This window comes from Pseudomyrmex gracilis, unplaced genomic scaffold, assembly GCF_002006095.1.
Source record: "Pseudomyrmex gracilis isolate BER0280 unplaced genomic scaffold, ASM200609v1 scaffold_6, whole genome shotgun sequence".
Classification (NCBI taxonomy): domain Eukaryota; kingdom Metazoa; phylum Arthropoda; class Insecta; order Hymenoptera; family Formicidae; genus Pseudomyrmex; species Pseudomyrmex gracilis.
The window spans coordinates 695,043-717,753 of NW_018020590.1; the positions used below are offsets into that span (position 1 = coordinate 695,043).

Sequence of the window (22,711 nt, forward strand, 5' to 3'; positions counted from 1 at the left end):
CGGGAGTGCAACGGGATTCGAGAGCGCGTAATCGCTGCGCGATGACGCAATACGTGTACGTGCAATTGTTGTGGAGGAGACCGGGTGGATTACTTTTTGTGCTTTTTGAAAGTGTCACTTGGAACGTATTGCATCTGCAGACCTAAATTTGTCATGACATTTTATCAAGTATCATCACACGATTTTGGATGCAATATCTTCAGAATCACACTTGAAAACCGAAAAAGCCAAAAACAAAAAAGTAATCTATTGTAACCCACTCTCCCATTTATTCATAAATCCAATCGTTTTCCGATAAATTCACGCGCGTGATACTTGCAGTTTGTACTTTGAACACTATTCGCTCTGATAATTTTTAAATATTTCTTCTTCTCTCGGTCTTTTAATGTATTATTCATGAAATTCCAGGCGGAATTCTAATTGAGTTCCGTTTTAATTTATTTTGATAATTTCGATAAATAGATTATTTTCGAAAACATTGACGGAAATACACATAGAGAAATAACGGATTGTTATTCAAATTATTCGGTTTTGCCGAATAATGTGAAGACTGGAACACCCGGATCTCTGATTGGTCCTTGGATCTACGAAGTCTGCGGTTTAAAAGTCGCGATAGCAGTGCGTGCGCGCGCGCGCGCGTGAATGTTCACGTATACGCGTGAACATATACATGTTTTATATACATGTGCTCGTGTGTACGCGCGCCGACGAAGGGAGACAGACTCACACACTCTCTCTCTTTCTCTCTTCTCCTTTACCTCCTTTTCCTTCTTTTCCTCTCTCTCTCTCTTCTCTGTGAGCAACCTGGAGTTCGCCGTCCGAGAGAAAGTGAACCAGTTGGCGGTGTTGGCGAATTTCTCGCCGCGGCGAGGCGAATAAGCGCACGGTGCGATTGCTTGCCTACCTGTTGCGAACCGGCAACCATGCCTTCTCGTCGCCGATTATGCCCGCGATTAATTGAGATCGGCAAGCGATTTTTGATGAACCGTCTCTTCTTCCTTCGCCCGGCCTTCGTTCTTGTTAACCTCGCGAACATCTGATTACTGCCGATGACAAACGGTCGTCGTCGACGATCTCATCGAGATCGTGAACTTAATTCTACACTTTGCTCTTTCGTCGAACAAAAAGTATCAACTTCTTGAAAATGTCTGATCGTTTTATAACATGTCAGTCAGCGTATAAAAACTTTTATTTTCAATTTGATTGCTATCGATCCGCGGATAATATTTTGTCAAAATTGACGCAAAATAATCGATTTACAATGACAGAGCACGATAATTCGTACGATAAGCGCTGAATGTTGCGTGGCTCATTGATTTGACGATAAATAGTGCAAACAGGCTAATGAGGATGCTTATAAACGCGGCCACACGAGCTTTACGTGTTCAGATCCCCGCGTAGCACGGCGCGGCGCATAGCTGTGCGTTTAATTACTTAATTAGGTAGTTCCTTGCCGCGCCGACCGCGTGTTATTATAGCGACCGCCCTCCGTTGTCCGTTTCGCCGCGCGAATTAGAACCATCGCGGTGTGCGTATCGGTTTGCAACCAACAACAGCAGCTGGTTTGTTACGTGCATTCAGGGTTAACGAACCGAAAATATACGTTCCTATTTTCTCGCACCGCGATTGCAAAACGATTGCGAAACGGCCCGGCGCGCCCGCACTCGTGGAATCGCGCGCGCGATATCTGTCCCCAAAATATGATTCGGAAATCGAAGAAAAGGCGTGAACAACTTTCGCCTGTGTTTGTTCTAAAACAAATCGGTCGCGCGGAAAGTATGAATAAACATGTATCGGACCGATTACGTCGGGTATTAGAGAGCATGATTCGCTTTTAACGATTTTATCGTGTTTTCATTGCGTATATAGATAATAAAGAAAACGATCAGGCACTTTATCCCGTGAAAAAGGAACGCTTTGATAAAACTCGGTCGGTTTCGTACGTCGCGAATACATTTTACGTTTATGTATATTTATGATGAAATATACATAACACGTTTTCTTCTCTTTCTCTTTCTCTCTTTCTCTCTCTTCTCTCGGTGCGTTATATTTCTGGAATTTTAATGCATACATTTATTGCGGCAACACAAAAGATTTATGATTGTCCCAACGAGAAGAGAGCACACACGAGAATTCTCTTCGTCTGATCGCTGTTTTAGAAAAGTGGTCTTGCTATTCTCGGCTTTGAGAGAAAAAGAAACAGAGAATATTTCCGCGAATGTCTCCGGAATATATCGTAGGGCGGATGTTTTATGCAGCGCGGAATATTGGGATGCGATGCAAAACGCGTGTACGTGCGTTCGTTGCGCTTGCGCAACACGATATGCATGCACGACGATCCACACAACGCGGATTTCTTCCTTTTCCATCCTCTTTGGACCGCGCGCGCAAAATAAAGCGTTCCCGAACTATTATCCAAACAATCTTTTTTTTGTCGGATCAAATCAACGTGTGTCTCAAAATATCGTTTGATATTTCTCAGACATTTGACATTTGGCGTTACGTGTCGTAACTCATTGTTAGTTCGGTATTTGAGAATAATTAACGTGTTTTGATCAACGCGAATGTATCAAGGCGATAATGAGGAGCTGATAAGAGCCAATGACGACTTGACGGGGTTCATGAAAAATACGTCGAGCGATAAGAGTGTTCGTGAACTCGCCGCTGCTTCATATAGCGTGATTAATCAATATTGAAGTGCATATTTGTTGGCAAATTAATGAATCAATTGTATTTTCTCCCGAAGGGGTGAGCGACGCGCGAAACAAATAATTACTTCGCAGATAATCCGCAGACTAAGATGCGAGCTATTGTTAACGCGCGACGGACTCAGACCGGAGATCCAATTCTGGTAGAAAGCGGGATAAAGGGTCGCTGCCGCCGCCGACGCCGCCGCCGTCGGGGGTGAGAACGTGGTGCGTAAGAGAGACGAGGGGAAGTCAGGCGGGCGGGGGGTTGTGCCCAGGACGAAGAGTTATTGACCTGCCGACGAGGTTCTCTTGTTCAAGAGGAATGGCTGGCAAGAACCTTTTCGGGGTCGTTCGCGTGGTGCACGAGACGTCTCGTTGTCGTACACAGTGGTGGAAAAGCAGAGAGAAACAGATCGTTTATAAACGTATTTGATTGATCAAATTTAGACAATTATAATTTAGATTTTTGACCACAATAACAATAGATATAAATTACATTACTTTATTACACGTTTACAAAGTTTGTATATTTTTTGGACTGAGAAAAAAATTATCCTGTTTTTCTTTCATTTACACTTTGTTTTCATTTACGTGGCCTGAACCAAAATTTAAATGAATTCAATCAACAAGCAGACGAACCCTCTTTTTATTCGTCTTGTTGTCGCCATTTTTCTCTCCATCCGATAGGGTCAACGATTCGCATCGGCAGCGATGGTGGCGACGACGAAATTTCGCTTATTCCTCGCCACGGGGAAGAAAGACTCAGGAGGGAGACACTTTGTCTTCCGACATCACGCGCGCGCGCGTGTGTGTGTGTGTGTGAATGCGCACGCGTCCTTAATCCTTGAACACATACATAGGGTGTTCCATTCCAATTTTGTTCAAACGGTGTCTCTTCTTGTCCGGAAACTGTTTCTTGCGATATTCGTGCGCAAAGTAGACGCGCGCATTTGTACTTTTCACCGCGCGTATTAAGGTAAACATCAACGTACGGATAAATGTTTTTGAATCTACAATGATTGGCGAGAGACATGCTTTCGAATAACGAAACGATCACGCGCGCAGGCGGTTATTAGAATAATTAAAACTGTAATGAATCCCTTTATTGAGTGAAAGCGACCGAGCGGGGTGACGCTTGATTATTCCGTCGCGTTTATGTAACACGCCGTGGAAATATAATTGCCCGGCGTATTACGCCGCGTGTGGTTATCTCCCTCCTCACCCCACACCTGTGCTACACACACACACACACACACACACACACACACACGCTCGTGCGCGACGACATTCTGTCATGCGAGCGTGACAGAGTCGAGCACAGCTCGTAAAATCTTTGCGCCGCGACGGCCGACCATAATGGACTTCTCTCGGTCGTCGTCTAATGCCATCACTTTTTCCGCGAGCCACCAAAGTGTAACCGTCACCTCAGTCGAGATTTCCGAGGAATTATCGCCGGTCGGATCAGTGAAAGCACGCAAGTCTCTGCGCGCCTCGCGTCGGCCGATATATAGGTTTAGCATACATACAAGAAAGAAGCAAGAACACGCTATATTACGTTCGTGGATTTCGTTTCTTGCATAGACCTTATTCTTTAATTTAAATTGTTTAGCCAGAAAGTCGGAGCACCCCGTCGCTTTCGATCGCTCTTGCTGTATTGATCAAATATAAATACGCATTTCCGCGATTGTTTATAAAAACCGTCTAAGAGAAATAATAAAGCGGCAAATGTAAAAGCCAAGTGTATCGTAATAAGATGTAAATTGCGCAAATTGTTTTTTAAAATTTGAATTTATATTTAATTCAGTGCGATAGAAATACAATAAAAGAAAATAATGCAGTAAATTAAAGCAATCGTCGCGATAATGTTTGACTAAAAATAAAGTTGCCGAGTTCGGTAACAAGTTTTGGAAAATATTTTTAATAAGTCGGAAAGATCTGTAGTGCGCGCGTTTGTTTCAATCTGAAAGATTAGAAAGGAAAGTATACGCGTGCGTGAAATCGCGCAGGGACGATTTTCCACGCGCGTGCTATCGCTCCGCGCGGGAAAGACGGAAATAATTTTTCACCTTTCGCGAACTCGACGCGCTCATAACGCGCGATTGCTCGGGTCAATCTTGGCCGACCCAACTCGCTCGGATAAACGCGATCTTCCGCGGTGCGATTAATTTTCTCGCGTGCCACCGCGCGTGCGCGTCCCAACAAGCTTCAAGCGCCGACGATAAGTGGAAACCGTGTAAGCTTTTCATATACGTGCCATTAAGCGCGCATCGCTGCTGCACGGCCGATAGCAATAATAAATCGTGAACACGTCTTATAAAAAGAAATTCCAGGATCGAATCATCGTGTACGCAGATGAAAGCGAAACTCGCGCGGTATCTTCTTCGATAAGAATTCAGAATTTTTTTTCAGCTGCAATACCGTCTTTGTTTCCGTCGCTGCGAGTCAGTCACAAAAGTTTGTAGCTTTACGACTTACTTTTTGTGTTTTATCAGTCAACCTCGAGGTTGAATAATCTAATCTATACCCGGGTCGCTTTTTACCATATTTACTTTTAATTCTTCCTCTCTTTTTCTCTTATTCAAACGGTTGATTATCGCTTATCCCTTGAAAATAAACTACCTGATTCTTCATTGAATCGAATTCCTTTACAAACTCGATATTTTCTAATCGAAGCAAGATCGTATGTCTCTATTTAGTTTTTATCAATCCGGAATGATCTACGACTTGTTCGAGTATGGACGCAAAGGAGCTTCTTCCGTGGCGTACTTTCCCTTTTATATGTGCGAGCTCTGTCACGCGGGCGCATAAGTAAAAGTTACACGCAGAAATCGCCGCCCGCGTGTGCGACATAATGCAATTTGTCGCGCGATTACGAGATCGCGCGCTGTTCAATTTCACGCGAAATCCTCCGCGTGTTTTACGCGTTTGTCTCTTTGTGCGCGGATGCGCGCACGCGTTCGCTTTGTCAATTTACACCCGTGGCTCATTGCCCGTGTGGCCAAGTTGGACGTGCGATCGGAACTGTGTCGCATGAGTAATTATGCTAAACGACCTGTTCGAATCAACTGTCGCGGCGCTTCGCGAACGACGAAATGCCTTTCGAATTTTACTTGCGTATCTTATCCGAGGAAACAGTTTGAAATAATATCATTTTTTAATGTATACGTAATGTATACGTAATGTATTATTAAGTTCTCTTTAAGTGTATGTTATTGCTTTAAGTACTATTTACTGACAATGAAAGAAATTAAAGAGAAAAAAACAACTAATGGCCATTTTTTCATTATTGTCTCCGGTGATGAAAAAAAGATAAGTTAATCGGTTGATTAAGCCCCCGCTGAGTGATCGGCAAATTCGGCTATAATCGATCTGTGAGATTGGTTAATTCCAGCGGAATAATCGGCCGATTAAGATAATTGGAGATGGCGAAACTTTGGCCCTAAGAATCAAATACGCTGTAACATTAATTGCTCTAGTACCGTATGCTTTTAAAGAGAAACTAATCTATGTTTTTTTTTCTTTTTTAGACTAAAATCAACGGCAAACCTACTATACAGTTCCTACGCAACGAGGGGGTAAGTGAATTTGTTTTCTGTCGATATTCGAGAACTATGTAGCGTCGAAATCTGTCACGTTATCGGTCAATGCGACGTGAAAAGATTACGACGGAGATAATAGGACGTTTGTGGATCGCAAACAGATATTGAGATTGTGATTTTTCCAACATGCTTGAACGAAAAAAATTTCGTCGTTACAGAGAAAAAAATAGTAAAGCTATCTTTTCTCTCTTTCTCTCTCTTTTTCTTAGATCATTTGTCAAAACGATTAGCACGTGTAAAACGCTCGCGCGAGAATATTTTCCGCGTGTATGTCAATATCCATATTGTATGATGACTCACTAATTATCGCGAGATATTGATCCGCGAATTTTCGTGATGTATTTGTCGTAGAAGTTACTGCGGAAATAAATTGTGCGGTTAAAGGACGTTTCGCGGAGATCTTGCCGGTTACTTAAAAAAAAATCCCGCGCGAAGCGAGGCTTTTCGCCGTCCGAAGGGAGAGAAAGAGGAGAGAACGGTGAAATTTTCTTTCGACGAAAAAAAAGTGAGAGTGAGAGGACGCGTCGAGCGGGTGCGCCGTTGACATTTTTCTTCTGATTTACCGACATAAGCTGGTCTTGAATTATCAGTATTTTATATCGCACTCTATTTATCTTTTACGCAATTCAAGAAATTCACAATTTTCTACCTGCGTTTTATATAACCATCTTTTCATTATAGTATAAATTTTTCATATTTCTTTGACACACGTGTGTGTACATTTATATATTTGTATCTATTAAAGTTTTATCTTTTCGCGGACAAGTATGAAAAAGATGTCAATACGACAGTGCGCGGCGCTGCACCGGGAGCTCGATCTTTCAGTCGACCGAACGATCGCAAAATCGTATGTGTATGAATGTGTTTGTGTGTGTTCGTCACGGCTCTACACACCGAAGGTTCCTCGGTGAAGGCGATCGAGGTCGTCCGAGCAAGGTTATACACCATTTTCTCTCACCGTCGCAGTTCGGTCTCTGAAACCTTCCTAAACTCCCTTTGAACACATCGGATGTATTTTTTTATCACATTGGAAAAAAATTAAAAATCACGCAGCCGAATTGTATCATTAGCAAGCTTTTATTAATTAAAAATGCGGAATTAAATCGCAATTTACGCAAAAATATATTTAAAAAAAGGAGACATGATAATATTTTAAAATATAAATATTTTAACATTATTGTTCCGTGTATTTTTAAAAATATCTAGCTGATAAATTGAAAATTGCTAATGCGATTAATAACTCAGAGATCGGACAATTTGTGAAATCCAATGTTTTTACTTCGGAAAGACGTTGAAGACGTAATGAAAGGCGCTAAGGCGTTAAGGCGAATTACTTATGCGCGTTCGAAAAAGTGGTCTGTGACGATGTTTGAAAAGTATGCCTTTGCCACACGTAACAGCCATATGCCACTGGCATCGTTCCTTAACGACAAGAGCGCGGCCGATCGTCGATACGAAATCTCTCTCGGTGATCTGGAGGTAATTGACCTGTTTCCCCTCGTCCTTCATCGGTTTCCCCCTTGCTCTCGGGCTTGGTCGTCGTTATATCGTTTACTTACCTGCGCGTGTGTTGCAACAGACCGTACAGAGACGAATTCGACGAGGTAAACCTGTCGCTAATTGCAATGCAATACCTCAAGAAAATAAACGTCATTTTACTTAAAAAACAGAGAGAGAAAAAAAACAACAGGGTGTGTCTTAACTTCATTTTCTCTTACTCGAGTTTTGAAATTGAGAGATTCTCTTTTCTTAAAGTGTCCCTTTCTAAAAGCTATGTATACGTGATTACTTTCGAATCGAATACTTTGTAATAGAAACCTCGTTGAAACTTATACGCGTTTCTCGAAAATGGCCATGACCGAACGGAAAATATTCAAGCGACGAAATCTCGACGAAATCGGGGAGATGATGCAGAGAGACGGTTCGAAATAATCGGAATTGTAAAGTTGCTTGAAAATCTACTGGCATGTGCGGCGTCGCTTCTCTGCACGTTGTCGCGTTTTTGGTACACCAACGAATAATGTGTTTTTGTTCATACGTGCGAAATTTATTTTCCAAATAACCCAATGAACGCGCCGCTGATTTTCATCAAGTCTTTAATTATCTCTCTCATTCATATCATTGAGATTAGATCGCGGTCAACATAACGTTGCTTTCTATTTCATTCTAACCTTTGGTAGTCTGCCACGGTTAAAAATCTCGAAGATCGATGCGTTGACCTTTTCGCAAGTAGCCAGCGCGGTGGGATTTACGCCTCAGGGTCCATACATTGTCGATGTCGGGGAATTTATTCTTTAGGGATTTGTGTTTTCGAACCGCGCGGATTTTACGAGAATTCGCTGCGGATTTCCGTGATTTAAAAAGTTCACGTACGTACGCAGTAAACTTTATTTAATGTACATATGTATTGCTCCTCTTTGTGTGTTCTCGAGCTATCGAATTTTAAACTTCACTACGGTCCTCAATAATATTATTCAATATTTTATCTTACATATTTATTGGTGTTTTATTTAAAGAAGAAAAAAGATTGTTTTTTCCTTTCGTGGAATTTTTTCTATTTTCCACACACCGGTTTCAAGGCGCGCTCCGGGGACTCTAGAAACGTAGAACGCGATTATTCTAATATAATTCGTTCAGCGGATGTCCTTGTCGCGATTGACGTATCCAGGGAGAACCGATCTCTCCGCTCGCGCCTTCTCCTCCACACAACGCTCGCGCGTCGCGTCGATGCACTTGCGCCTCTCGTACATGTAATACGTGTGCGTGCGCGATTTCATGTGTAGCAGCAATGCTCGGCACGATCGGGCACGATACGTGTGTGACAATCGACGACGGCCGGGCCTCTCCGCATACGTAGAAACGTCGCGGCTTTGACACATATGCTGATCTACGTCGTATATCTTCCTCTTTTTTCTCTCTTATTTTTTTTTTTTTTTCCATAATGTGGATCTCTTCTCTCTTGTTTCTTCTACTAGTACAACTTCGTCATGAACGTCAATAGTTGGTATTCGTACGAGACGCGATTAGCGGATAGCCTTTTTGTTCGGGGATTGTGTGTACGTGTATGTGTTTGTATCTGTGAGTGTCTGACAATTTGCGCGCGTGCTCGATCATGTGTTACATATACATATATATGTATATATATATATACATATATATATGTGTGTGTGTGTGTCGGGCGCTCGCCTTCACATTGTTGCCTTTCACTCGGTTTCTTAGAGTACTCGCTTATATATATAGGTGTAGGTTTTACCCGGGAACATGGCGCGCGCGTTATTGCCACCATTACGGAAAGGCTTCGGCGGGTTTTCGTTTCGATAAGACTCGCATTTCGAGAACTCGATTAAATCGCATTAACCGTTTTTCCGACAAATGCGGAAAAATCTTCTCAGTACTTCTTTCCGTTCTACGTAGAAACGTCGTCCTATTATCGCAAAGAATTTCCGATTTGATTTCTCCGAAACACATTTGACGTAAAGTGTTTTAATTACATATCTGGTCTAAAGTATCGCATACGTGCGATAACGACGTTATTTGCACCAACCATTTAAATTTTCAATAAAAACTGTCGCCGATACTACGATCAAATCGTTCGATTCGATCATGAGTGATTTTGTAAACTTTGTTTTCACCTATTGCACAAGCGCAAAACAGCGTGAGTCAACTGTTGTTACGTTATGCTCTCGATAAAAAGTACCTTTTACAATATAAATAAATTCTTTTCTGCGCGCGATGACAATAACTCCGTGCGAGTGGAATTAAATCGCGAGTTGAGCTTAAAAATTCACGTCTTTGGGAGAAAGATACGTCTTGGTTATTAAACGTGTGTACGAAGAAACTCACTCGCGCGTCAATCGCGTTTAAAGTATTAAAAATACACGTTTCTCTCTCTCTCTCTCTCTCTTTCCCCTTCTCCACGTCAAACTTTGTTGCTCGACGGTTGTGTTTCGTAAGTTTTCGATCTGCGCCTAAAAAAGTAGAGGACACATGACGGTTTTCTTCAGGGACGAATTACGAAGACGGAAGTTCCTTCGCGCATTATTGTCTTCTCGGGTTATAAGCGTTTCCTCCTTGAGCCGTTTACACATACCTGCCTATTCATGTGCACATGTAACAACGCGGCACGTAACACGGGCGAAGATGTGTGCATATACAGTATGTGTTGCACACGTGAAAACACGCACATAGGCCCCTCCGGCTCAAAGATGGTATTCCATCGCGCCGCGGTCAGTCGCGACTGACACGAAACGTCGCTGCCGTAACAGTTACTTTTACGCGTGACCCACTTTACCATTCTAGCAGTGTCGAATCTAAGCATCGCAATGAGAAAAGTGGGTCGTTCTGAAATCATCGACCGAACCAACATCAACGCAACCCTAAAACGAAGGTCGTCCGTCATTCGGAAGGTCGAATGTGATCTCGCACGCGTAGAATTTTTTCGTCCCTCCTCTCTCTGTCTTACCTACCTGTGCAATCCTGCGCAAAATAAAATGATGTAGGAGAGAAAAAGAGAGAGAGAGAGAGAGAACATATAAATCGAAATTCGCCTTCGATTATTTAAAAAATGAATCGTCCATGCATTATAGTGGCCAATTATGCTGCATAATGAATAATTGCTATGATCTATGAATGTGCGATGTGTGTGTAAGCGAGTTTTTGCAGATTTGTGATCAATTTGCATATAAATTACCGTCGAATATATCAGTATATCTCTGTGTGAGAGGCGCGATTTCGGAATGTTGCTCGACGATATTTTTTTACTACGGAGAGAAAAACAAAAACAAGAAAAAATAAAACACGGATCTAAATACCGAGCCTTGAGAGACACGGTGATTATCCTGTCGCGCCGAATGCACGCAGATCGCCTATCGACGTTGATATTAAAGCGGCGAGACGAGGACGCACAATTGCCTTCGTGGATGACCTTTGCTCGCAGATACACCGGGGCGTTTTGCACACATGTATCGCGTGGAGCGTATATGTGCGCAGCGTGTAACGCGTCAATTAATAATATTTTTAAGATCGCGCAAAATCGAGCGTAGATTATTGCAAAATAAATTTCAGACAAAGAAAAAACAGCTACAATTGAAAAAATAATAATTGTGTTTGACGTAAACGTTTGTAAATTTTCAAGTGCATTTGCACTCAGAAACAAGATTGCTTGTGACTTCGAAAGTGGAATGTTGAAAAAACATCCAGGATGTCGCAACGTACGGCCGTAAAAAGCAACGAAATGAAACGAAGATACGATAATAACGCAAAATGCAATTACATTTAATCGTTCGACGCATTTTCAATTATGTTTTGGCGTTGCGTTAGATTCAACCTATATGAAGTTCCGCGGTATACGATTGAAAAGCCATGTTTTTCGTGTTTTTTTTTTATTCGTTCCGCGTTATATACCTGATGAATATATGTAACGCGAAATCTACCCTTCGACGCCGCGTCTCTTTACGAAATATACGGGGGATGCGAATTCGCAATTTAGGGCGAGAACCGCCCTGGTTTTTTTCCTGACTCTTCTTTTGGGATAACGTTAAAATTAACGAGATGGGACACGCGCGAGCGTCGAATGCGGGACAGACAGTTTTGTTTTTTATGTACAGGGTGTCTCTACAACAAATTTTATTATCGTTTTCATCGAACACTTGGATTTATTTATGTCAATTTTAATATAAGATATCTAATGTCAAAATTTTTTTCTATTTTTTTTTAAGGAAAGTATTGATTTGGAATTAACATACAGAAGATCCGCGAACAACAGAAACTGAATCGCTAAACGGATAGTCTCGACATACCGTGTAGGTGTGTCTTTATCGCGTCGCGGCCTTGCGCGTATGTAGGCGACGACCGCAAGCGGGACGATATGCGGGTGTTACGCTTCTCGCAATGTTTTTTTTTTTTTTTTATTTATTTATTTTTTTTTTTTTCCTTTTATTTTCCCTCTTATTTTCCTTCTTGTACGCCTTTCATTCACGTAGCTTGTTTGTGTCCGCATACGCGGGGAAACGGGGTCCGTGTGTTGTGCGTACTTAAATGCGTATTTGCGCGTTTGCTCTCGCATGCGATTGCTCCAGAAAGGCAGAGTTGCGCGCGAGTTTGTAATTCAGCTGTGCAAACGCGCGCGACAAAGGATTAAATCGAGCGCGCTCCCGTGGCCGACGGTCGCAGATAAGGATGAGCTCCGTTATCGCCGCTTCAGCATCATGGCGCAAGATAAGCGAACGCGGATCAACAACACGCCGCACTTATTATTTGTCGCGCGTTTATCGGTTATTTGTTGCAAATCTCGGTCCGTCGTGGGGCGTCTTATCTTTGTTTATTACGCGCGAATAACTGGCCGTGAAAGAGAAGATGCCACGCCGCGGTAACATCGGTTCAATTGGTCAACCGTCAAATAAAATTTTTCTGCCGGAGCGCACCGTCGAGGTGTCCGGCAAAACTGGTTTCAAAGACTTTTTTTGCACGGGCTTCCTTCTTCGTCTCGGTTTGCAGCCGCGATTGCGTCGCCACGCCGCCGAGATGTTCTCGCAATGTTTTGCGAGAGATCCGCGCGAAGAAAATCGAACCCGCTGAAAACTCCATCCTCTCCGATATTCACCCCGTTATCCGGATTACCCGAGTTTAGATCCCCCAGGGAAGTACGTTCACTTTGAAATCCCATGATAAAGTGACCGGGGTTTTATATTGCAAAAGCGGAACGCCGACATATTTTAGGCTTTGACCTGGAATTTCCCTTAGGAAAAGAAAGAGAGAGAGGAAAGAGAAAGATTACGTGAAGGTTGTGAGCAAAGAGCGTAAATAAAAGAAGCAAACACATATCTGTGTGATTTTTTAAGTTTTTGACAGGATCTTTCGTTTTTTATGTCAAGAAACGTTTTCTGTTTTTTCAAAACAAATAATTTGATTTCGAGTTGATGTCAAATTTATGTAAATTCACAGGGCGATTCGTATGTTTTATTTCTGGCGTTTGAAATTCTTTTTTTTTTTTTTTTTTTTTTTTTTTTTTTTTTTTTTTATATCAAAAAAGCGCCTTTGCAAATTTGCCCGCCCGTCTCGGTTTCGCCTGATATATTTATATATAGGACTGTCCGGCCGGTGCGTGATGAGGGACGGTTACACGCGACGTGAAACCGAAGGATCTGAAACCTGCAAAACTGGATTCCCCTCCCTCGTCCGTGTGTGATGTATACATCGAAAATTACCGGCTCGCATCGCGCGGCGGAGATATCATCGCAGCAGCTTTGCGCGCGAATTCGTGCGTTACATCGCGCAGTTTTAACCGTCGCTGAATTTCACTTCCAGTTGTTATACCCGGCTGTGCGTATCGATGATGACCGGTTTCTTTATTCCGTATCGCTGAAAAAAAATCTTTGTAAGCCTTACTGTCGATCGCAGAATGTCAATGGTTGCGTCTTTGCAGAATTTAATTTAATTAACGTTAGTACGTACTCAATGGAGAATTACTGTACTTTGACATTCAACAGTAAAATATTTAATGTTTTTAAATTTCTTCAAAAAGTATATCTTAACTGATAACGCAAAGCAACATTCGTTAAATATGTATGCGTCATACGCACGAGACGGCTTATTTACGAGCTCTGAAATACGCGTGATTTAAATTTTTGAGCGTGAATCTTTCTTGCGCGCGCAGCCACTCTTAAGTATTTTTGTCTAAACGAGAGAATTTTTCAATATACCGAGATCGGCAAAACTCGATCTCTGAAATGACGAAGACGAGGCCAAAGTCTCGTTTTGCGCGCTGAAAACTATCGCGCGGTCAACTAACAATTACAGTCGGCAATTTTATACTCTGTATACTTGGATAGTTCATGTAGGAAACAGTACGTCTTGTACATTGAAACAAACAGCCGCGTGTAACGGTACATTTTTATTCTACTGTTAAAAATATGTCTGCACTTCGCGCGCGCGCGCAACTCCGTGACGGTAACATGTTTTAAGACCCGTGACGTAGCGACGAATTAAAGAGCGAGCTGGATAATGAACTCTGAATCACTATCGCACGGGGCAAGATGCTTCGTGAAAGTAGTGAAGAAGTTGCGTATAGAATTTTTTTAATTTACAACGAAGTGGAGTGAGTATACATGGACTTGGATAAGAGAGGAAATGGTTGATATGAGAAAGTTCGCCGCGTAAGTTTTTAAGTTAAATTTGAATTGTATACTTTCTTCAGAGAATATTTTTCAATTTGCAACATTAAACATGTACTGACTTGCGTTGGTTCTAACGTCACGTCTATCTTATATAATTGAATCTATATAATAATAGCATCGCATCCCCTCATTTTACCATCCCGATTCGCGACAGAGGGATGTTTATACATCAAAGAGGAAGCGTATACTGCTGCACGCAAATTCTCTACCATGGGGGCGATTTCGCATAAAATATGCACACCCGTCTCAGTATCTTCGCCATGTGTTTTTCACTCTCGCGTAATATCCCGCGTTTTTTTTTTCTATCGCTTTTCTACCCCGATTGAACTTCACCGCGGAGAATTCTGTCTTGACGTACGAGAATGTGAATAATTAATTTTTTGTCGATTCTCTGCTATCCTCTTCGTTCCGTCGCTTCTTCAGATACATATTTTTTATAATACAATAAATAATAATAAACAATTTAAGGATAGTATTGACAGATTTTTCTCATAATTAATATAGAATTTGCAACGCATTTTACGTTCAACAATAATACGACTGTTATCAGCGATAGGAGGCGATAAGGTCAAATTTATGTAACACGCAGATGTGGCAAAGAGCGCACGCGCGCGCGGAAACTCATTATCGACTCAGTATATGCGATAAAATAGGCGGTCGAAAAAATATATAAAAATTTGCCTTATAAAATTATATCTGCGTTGAGCGGGAAAAGAGAGAATTTTTATGCTCTCCTGATTAATTAACACTATCGCGCGCGACCGAACACTCGAGTTTGCTGGGCGAGAGCATCGTGTGTGTACGGAGAACGCTTGAAACTTAAAACCGGCTGTGTGTTACATCAGCCGATACCGTTGAACAAATTTTTGGATAATTAATAGGCGCGTCCCGTTAGAATTAAACGATTCTAACGACAATATGTAGCGGTACAACCTCAAAGCTTTACATTTTCAATTTTAACATCTCACTTTTTTTTAAACGTCGAAGTTGTTTTTAGACTAGCGTGACAGGCACATTAAGAATCGAGTGTACTTTTACTATCGTTATACCTAATTTTGTTTTATACCTACATATTCTAACGGTTCTAACGAATAAATATATCAATATCTCATTAAGTTTTGAACCATCCTTACGGTCCGGTGCAATTAAGCACCACTAAACCAATAACGAGGCTTTGCACGCGCTGTTCACTGACAAGCGCGACAAAATCATTAATCAATGAACGAGTCTAATTAATTACGCGACGTCTCTCTCTCTCATTTTCTCTTTTTTTCTCTTTTGCAGCACTTGCGCGGCACTTGCGGCAAACTCCAAAGAAGTCGCCTTCTCGAAAAACACGAGCATCCGCGTGGCGTCGCCGTCGTTCATTCTCTCTCGCCATCGTAAACTATCCTTGCTACGAGGCTTCGAACATCGCGTAGTAGTTAATTATTGGGGACACGGGAACGTAAAAGGGGAATAAATTACGCTTATCGATCGCGCTTCTCGACGAGAGGCTCGGACACGACACGCCACGTACGGACGAGATCGTGTTTCCGTAGCGACGACCTTTTTTCTCCACACGCAGTCTTGTCCTTCGCCGCGGCGCGATCATCGCGCGAATAGTTTCACTAGAATTTCTCAAAGTCGCGACAAAAGACGGAAATATTATTGCCGCGAGTACGAAAAACCATTGCCAGGTGTGTTTCAAAGTTTGCGTGCAAAGCTCAAACGGGCTTTGAGGGAAACGGTAAGCAACCGTGTAAAAAGGCCGGAAATAGTGTCGCCGTGCGGTTTTGGATTCCCCGCTTCCTGTTGCACAGTATGACGGACGTTCTTTCGACGTATTCGCGTCAGAACTGGATAGGAAAAGTCACACCGGATAGACGCCGCGTATACGCATGTACCGGTTTCGCAAACAGGCTTATGTTTTAAAAATTATGTTCACACACACACGCGCGCGCGCGCGTGGTTTCTTTATCATCTCTGCGCGCGCGACGCTTACGACAGAACTTTTTTCATGAATTTTATTCACCGCGCGAACTATGCGGAAAACAAAAGGTCTTTTATTTCAATGTCTCGCTGCCACGCAAAGGACATACTTTATCGCGATATAAAAAAATTCCACTGTGATAAGAAACTGATGAAGTGAATAAACACTAGATAAAACAGGTTTCAAGTTGTTATTGATGCAAATGTAAATATACAGATAGCTTGTGTGACACGAATATGGAAATATTCCGTGTACTCAAATAATTGGGAAGACGGATTGTGTTTGAAAAACGAATTGTTTGGTAATCCACAAACGAAATGGAGAATCACACATGGAGATTACAGAGAAAAAAACATATGTACGTATCCGATCGCAAGATACGCGGTTATTTCGGCCTTGGATGTTGTGCGCGCGCGTTCCGTTACTTTAATTAAGTCAGAAGATATGTAGTCCTCGTTCGAAGCCGCGATCTGCTTGCTAGGAGAATCTCGTTACTTCCCGGCGCAATCATCGAGCTTCTAAACCCGCCTTTACACACACATACACAAGTGCAGCGGTTTTTTAACAATCGGCATACCAGGAAACCTAGATAAACATCCGCCTCTTTTATCGATCACACGCTCTTCTCGAACATTTAACTATCGTTTTGTGAAAACATGAAATTGAAAAATGTTTCACTTGAAAGCTAATTATTTTTGTTGCTAAATAATTATGTTACTTGATAATCTTTTTTAAAAGAGATTTTCAAAAAATTTTTTTTTTTAATAAAGAAAATAATTTAATTGCATAGGATTTAAAAAATTTCATTTAACGATAATATTTACTTCTGGATCTAATTTCTTAACCGAGGAGTATTTTTCAAATTTCGAGAGGAGAATGACGATGGCGGAATCGCCGCGGCGCGGCGTCTCGCTTTCGAAGTCCTCGAGTGAAATCCGCGCAAGGTCGCTCGAGCAAGCGAGCCGCGCAGTGTGAACGATTTAGGCCGGAAATTCCGGGCGCGATCGTGCGAGCGCAACAAACGAACGGCTGCGATCGTTCGCACGCGCGCGTGCCTCTGCACTCTCCGCATAATGTCTTTCTTTTCTTCTTTCTTCCTCTTTTACACACACACACTCTCTCTCACTCACTCGCGCTGTCTTCTTCTTCGTCTGCCATTCTATTCCACTCCGCTCTCTTTCTCGGCTCTCTTTCTTCATCGATACGCGTTCAGGTCGCAGCGTAAGCACCGACGGCGTTGTACTTGCTGAAATTACGAATTCATTAGCGACGAATAACTTTCACTCCGCCACCGACGAGACCGAGTTACTTCGCACGAACTGTTTTAAACGATATCTCCATATTTCGCATATTCATCGATGCGTTTGATTATATCGAGAAACGCGAAATCTCTACGCGCACATGTAACACACACTGTTTGTATGTGCGTGTATGTGTACAACAATCTATATTTCGATTCATTTTTAATTGATTATATTTTATTAACATGTAATTAATGTTTTCAAAATTTTGTCACATTGTCATTAGTTCGTTTAATGAATAAATTAATTAATCGATTGTAAGTAATTGTTTATATTTTAGGATTTTATTGGTCGACTGACCGCGTTTTTGTAAATGTAACGATACACTTGAAACGCAGTAATGCAGGTCAGGTTCATAATAGATTAGGTGTTGGCGCGTTGTAAATTTCATAAATGTCACCAAAGAACATTTTATCACTCGAAACACAAAAAAAAAAAATCTTTTATACTTTTGTTAACTTATCTTATCATTTTCTCGGAGAAGATAGAAGGTGATTTCTTTGTTTTTGAAAATCGTGACGAAAGTACTAAGACGAAATGCTCTCATTTATTGTGAAGAAAAAAGTACTCGGAATTTCGAAAAACCGAGATAAAATTATAAGAGAAAGGAAAAATACTTAGTTCCGAACGTTAATACTTTTTTTTTATGCAATTATTCGATTGTGTGCCACTTTTTTGCATTTAATCCACCGCGCTTCACGATATGACATAACAGAAGACTATGAAGACATTGGACGAGTTACGTCATTATATTGATCAGCGAGTCGTTCATAATTTCTCGATGAATGCTCATGTTCTTTTATTGAGAGAATAATTTGTTCCCGTACGATGTAATTTCTTCGACGAAAACAATTAACGCGTGTTATTCGATCCAATATTTGTACAATTATATGCGTATATGTTACAAACTTTATTATAAATGGAAAAAACTGTTGTTTTTTTTTCTATATGTAATGTGATCGTATATATTACGTTATAAAATCGCGATAGCGGTACTTACATAATTTGTAAATTTGACAAGCAAACACGGAAAAAAAGTTTTGCTATTATTTGGCCAGTAAGAAAAATTTGCTGAGTCTACTGAATTTTTTTGGTTTTGTCAACAAAATGTTTTGTTGGCAAAATAAGAAATTCAACAAGCTTAGCAAATTTTTTCTGCTAGCCATATAGTTCTTAATCTTCTTGCTATTCTAGTGAATCTTTTGTTTTTGCTAGTTCTCTTGATGTTTAATCTCAAAGTATACATTCTAGTTTTAAATTTCTAATCTCGTGACTTTTGTGTGTGTGTGTGTGCAAAATTTTAATCGATCACATATTAACAAAATTCTATATTGAAGACATTGCGGACAAGTTTTGTTTACAATGAAACATTGTTTAAAAAAAATATCCGCAGTAAAGTAGTTTAGTCATCGTCACGTAATTTTTTTGCGCATATTATAATTACGCAATAAAAAAGTGTTGACGCGACGTACGTGCCTCGGCGAACAACAATCGTCACTCGCGAGGCGTTAATGTCAAACAACCCGCGTGATTGTACAAACTCTATCAAACAGCTTCCATAATTTCGCGCAATATATAATGTCAATGTCACGTATCGTTTTCGAGGATATCGCGTTCTTGTGTTGATAAATTCCGCGAGAATTTATCGACATGACACGTAAAAACAAAACGATAGGTAAATCTCCGGATTCTCTCGATGTGACGAACGCAAAATGACTCCCGCTGTGAACAACGTGCGAGATGTGTAAAAATCGTTGCGACAATGAAAAAACGATAAACGCATATTTACGATAATTAAGAAAAACAGAGGTAACAACGGGCTAATTCAAATGCCGCATATTAACTGCGCGATCTTTTTAAAGATCATTAATATTCGCGCTTTAATGTGTTATCTCGACGGTACAAGGTGTACCGCCTCGCGTGTATCTGCGATATATCTTTGATTACTAAACTGCTTATCGTGTAACCGCTATCTCTTTTTTTCTATATGCACATACATATACATGTATTAGACATAATATATTCGTCGGATTTACATATCAGAAAAATTTGTTTCGCCACCGCGATTCTGTGTATTAGCAGTAATATATTTGCAATTACAATATGCGTGTGGTTAACATACAATAAACATTAATTGTTTTCCGAGTGTCTCGCTCGCGCAAAATCTTCGAACACACACGGCAAAAAGTTTTTTTCATCAAACGGAAAGTTTATCTTCGGAAAACGTTTCTATCGCACAATTTTGTGGCGTCTTTGCCGATTGTAATGCGCGACCCGAAAAGTTAATTTTTCTTCTGGCAGACCGTGCCGTGCAGACGTTGCTTTCGTCCCGTGTGCCAGGGAATTCGTCTTACTTCGACCGTATTAAGACCGGCTAGACTCATTCCGCTACCACTACACAACCGCCGTCGTAGTCACCTTTTTTCTTTTAAACGCGCATAGACCCGTCGTACTTCCTTACCGGTGTGTCCACAAGGTGCCCGGCTTTTTACCGACCGCCGTGCTCCAGTTAGAGAGACCCCGACGAGCAGCTAACATCGGAATCTCTCTCGGGAAAAGCTTCTCGCCCCAAACAAAATTCTCGACGCATTCAAGCATTCCGTTCAACACATTGTCACTGCAAAGAGAGAAATAATAACATCGATAAAATATGCAAAATAAATAATAGATTATACGCCCAGTTTTTGTGTTATATTTTTTTCAATGCGCTTTATCTCTAATGCGAGACATTATCGGTGATAAAATATATTGATGTTAAACATAAAAACCGTGATGGTAAATACTCAGAACTGTCGAAGAAGTATCTCTAACCGATACATTACACGCAGCCTTGACGCGAGTAATTCCATTGTTTGCGAAGTGATAATAAAGCTTATTTGTGTGCACGAACGGATATCAGGTTATTTATAATAGCAGCGTACATTAAGATGTTATCGCGCATCCTACGCGAGACACACGGAGACCAGTTGCTCGATTTCCTTAAAAAGAGATTTTTGCCGACTTTCTTCGGAGGGAGGATAGTTATAGCTTTGCGAAATATCGCGCCAAGAAAACACTTTTGAAGACGTGTGTAAATAAATTAACGTTTTATCTTTAATACATAAAAAAATATAAACTCTCGAGCAATTTTAAAGCAATCTTGTCAGTTGCTGAAACACAATCCGAATTCGCATTCACGTATCAAAGCTTCTGTTGAGTCGGCATTCAAATTGCCCACTTAGCAACCTTGTCATACAAATATTAAGATGATTTCTTTTTTCTTACTTTTTTTTTTTTTCTTTACCAAGAAGTCTGTGTATTTTGAAATAGGCTACTGAAAGTCGTTAAATCGTCGTTGCGATTAATTAAATGGATCGCGAGCGGCGGTAGCGAAAAAGGACAGTCGATCTCTTTTTTTTTTTTTTTTTTTTTTTTTAAGTGGGAAAAGGGCGACACGTCATCGAAGCGGCTCAGGTGTTACCGCCTCCGGTCAATGCGCGCGATGTCGAAATACACCGAAGAGATTTCTCGTTCCCATCACGATCGCGCGGCTCATTCGAGATGCTCGGATATTTCAGCAACAAGTNTTTTTTTTTTTTTCTTTACCAAGAAGTCTGTGTATTTTGAAATAGGCTACTGAAAGTCGTTAAATCGTCGTTGCGATTAATTAAATGGTTCTCTAGCGGCGGTATTGTAAATGGTTTGTCTATCTCGTTTTTTTTTTTTTTTTTTTTTTTTACGTGAGAAAAGAGCGACACCTCAACGAAGCGGCACAGGTGTTACCGCCGCCGGGCAATGCGCGCGATGTCGAAATACACCGAAGAGATTTCTCGTTCCCATCACGATCGCGCGGCTCATTCGAGATGCTCGGATATTTCAGCAACAAGTCGGAGGAAAAATTATTTATATAATTACGCGTTTGTCGGTCTTCCTCGCACCACTGAGAACACTTGAGAGTTCATCGACAGAGCGTCGCTCTTATTTCTCTTTCACTTGAGAAAAATCCACATTTTTTGTACAAATCGATTTGCAGGTTTTGAAAAGAAAGTTTTTACCGTACAATCGCCGAGCGTATCCTGAATTTTCTACTAACAGATTGAAAGAAGGTTGGAAAATCCACGAGGTTTCTGATCATTAACGAATGAAGAGAAAAGAAGAAAGAGAGAGACGTAAAATCCTTGTTCAAGCTCCTTTATATAAACCTTGAGACGCAGATCCGGATTCTTCAGCGCCGAGCGATAGAAAAGCAGGGAAGAGAGTAGAGAAGGAACGCGTGCAGAGGAAAGATAGAGAAGGAAAGAGAAAGATACAAGCTCTTGGTAGAAGGGATATAACAGCGTTCGGCTTCTCAGGTGTCGCCTTCTCAGGAAGGAACGGGAGGGGAATCTCCACGCACTTTTAGATCGGCAGGAGGTAAAAGCAAGCACGTCGGCGAAAGTGTTCTTGTATAATGCGCTCGCCCCGGCGATCCGAAAACGAACGAATTTAATGACCGTCGTCGCGAAAAAAAAGTCAATCTCACATCTTTCGGCTCGGTGAACGAGCAAACTCGTAACGATCTTCTCATCGAAAGTTTCTCCGCGTTAATTAGTCCCCCCATTTTGACTTCCGTTCGTTTTTTTTTTCTAAGAAAGAAGGTGATCGATATACGCATAATTTAACATTAATATTTGATGCATAATTTTAATATCGATATTTACACTCCCCGATATTAGCTTTGACATTATTCGATCGATTTATTATCAGTGCGCCGCACTCGCTATAACATTACACGTGCGGTATGCATAGTTAATTTTACACTACGCAGAGAGAACTCGACGGTGCGGTCGGTCTCGATTTGCAGAGAATATACTAGCGTCAGACCAGTAGCAAGTAGAAGCGAGCAGAATTGCGTTTCTATCTTCTATCCGGCCTCTTCCTCTTTTCTCTTGTCTACAGCTTCTCTCTCTCCCTCACTCTTCTCTCTCTCTCTCTCTCTCTCTCTCTCTCTCTCTCT

At 41.3% G+C, this 22,711-nt stretch overlaps 1 protein-coding gene across 1 annotated transcript in view; it reads left to right on the top strand.

Moving 5' to 3' along the window:
• The window catches only part of LOC109859001 (RNA polymerase II elongation factor Ell), a 70,952-nt gene that overhangs the window by 18,525 nt on the left and 29,716 nt on the right, over window positions 1–22,711 (top strand). Inside the window, exon 2 of the mRNA XM_020436805.1 lies at window positions 6,218–6,265. Coding sequence (XP_020292394.1) covers window positions 6,218–6,265 — 48 coding nt within the window. The remainder of the gene's footprint in view (window positions 1–6,217; window positions 6,266–22,711) is intronic.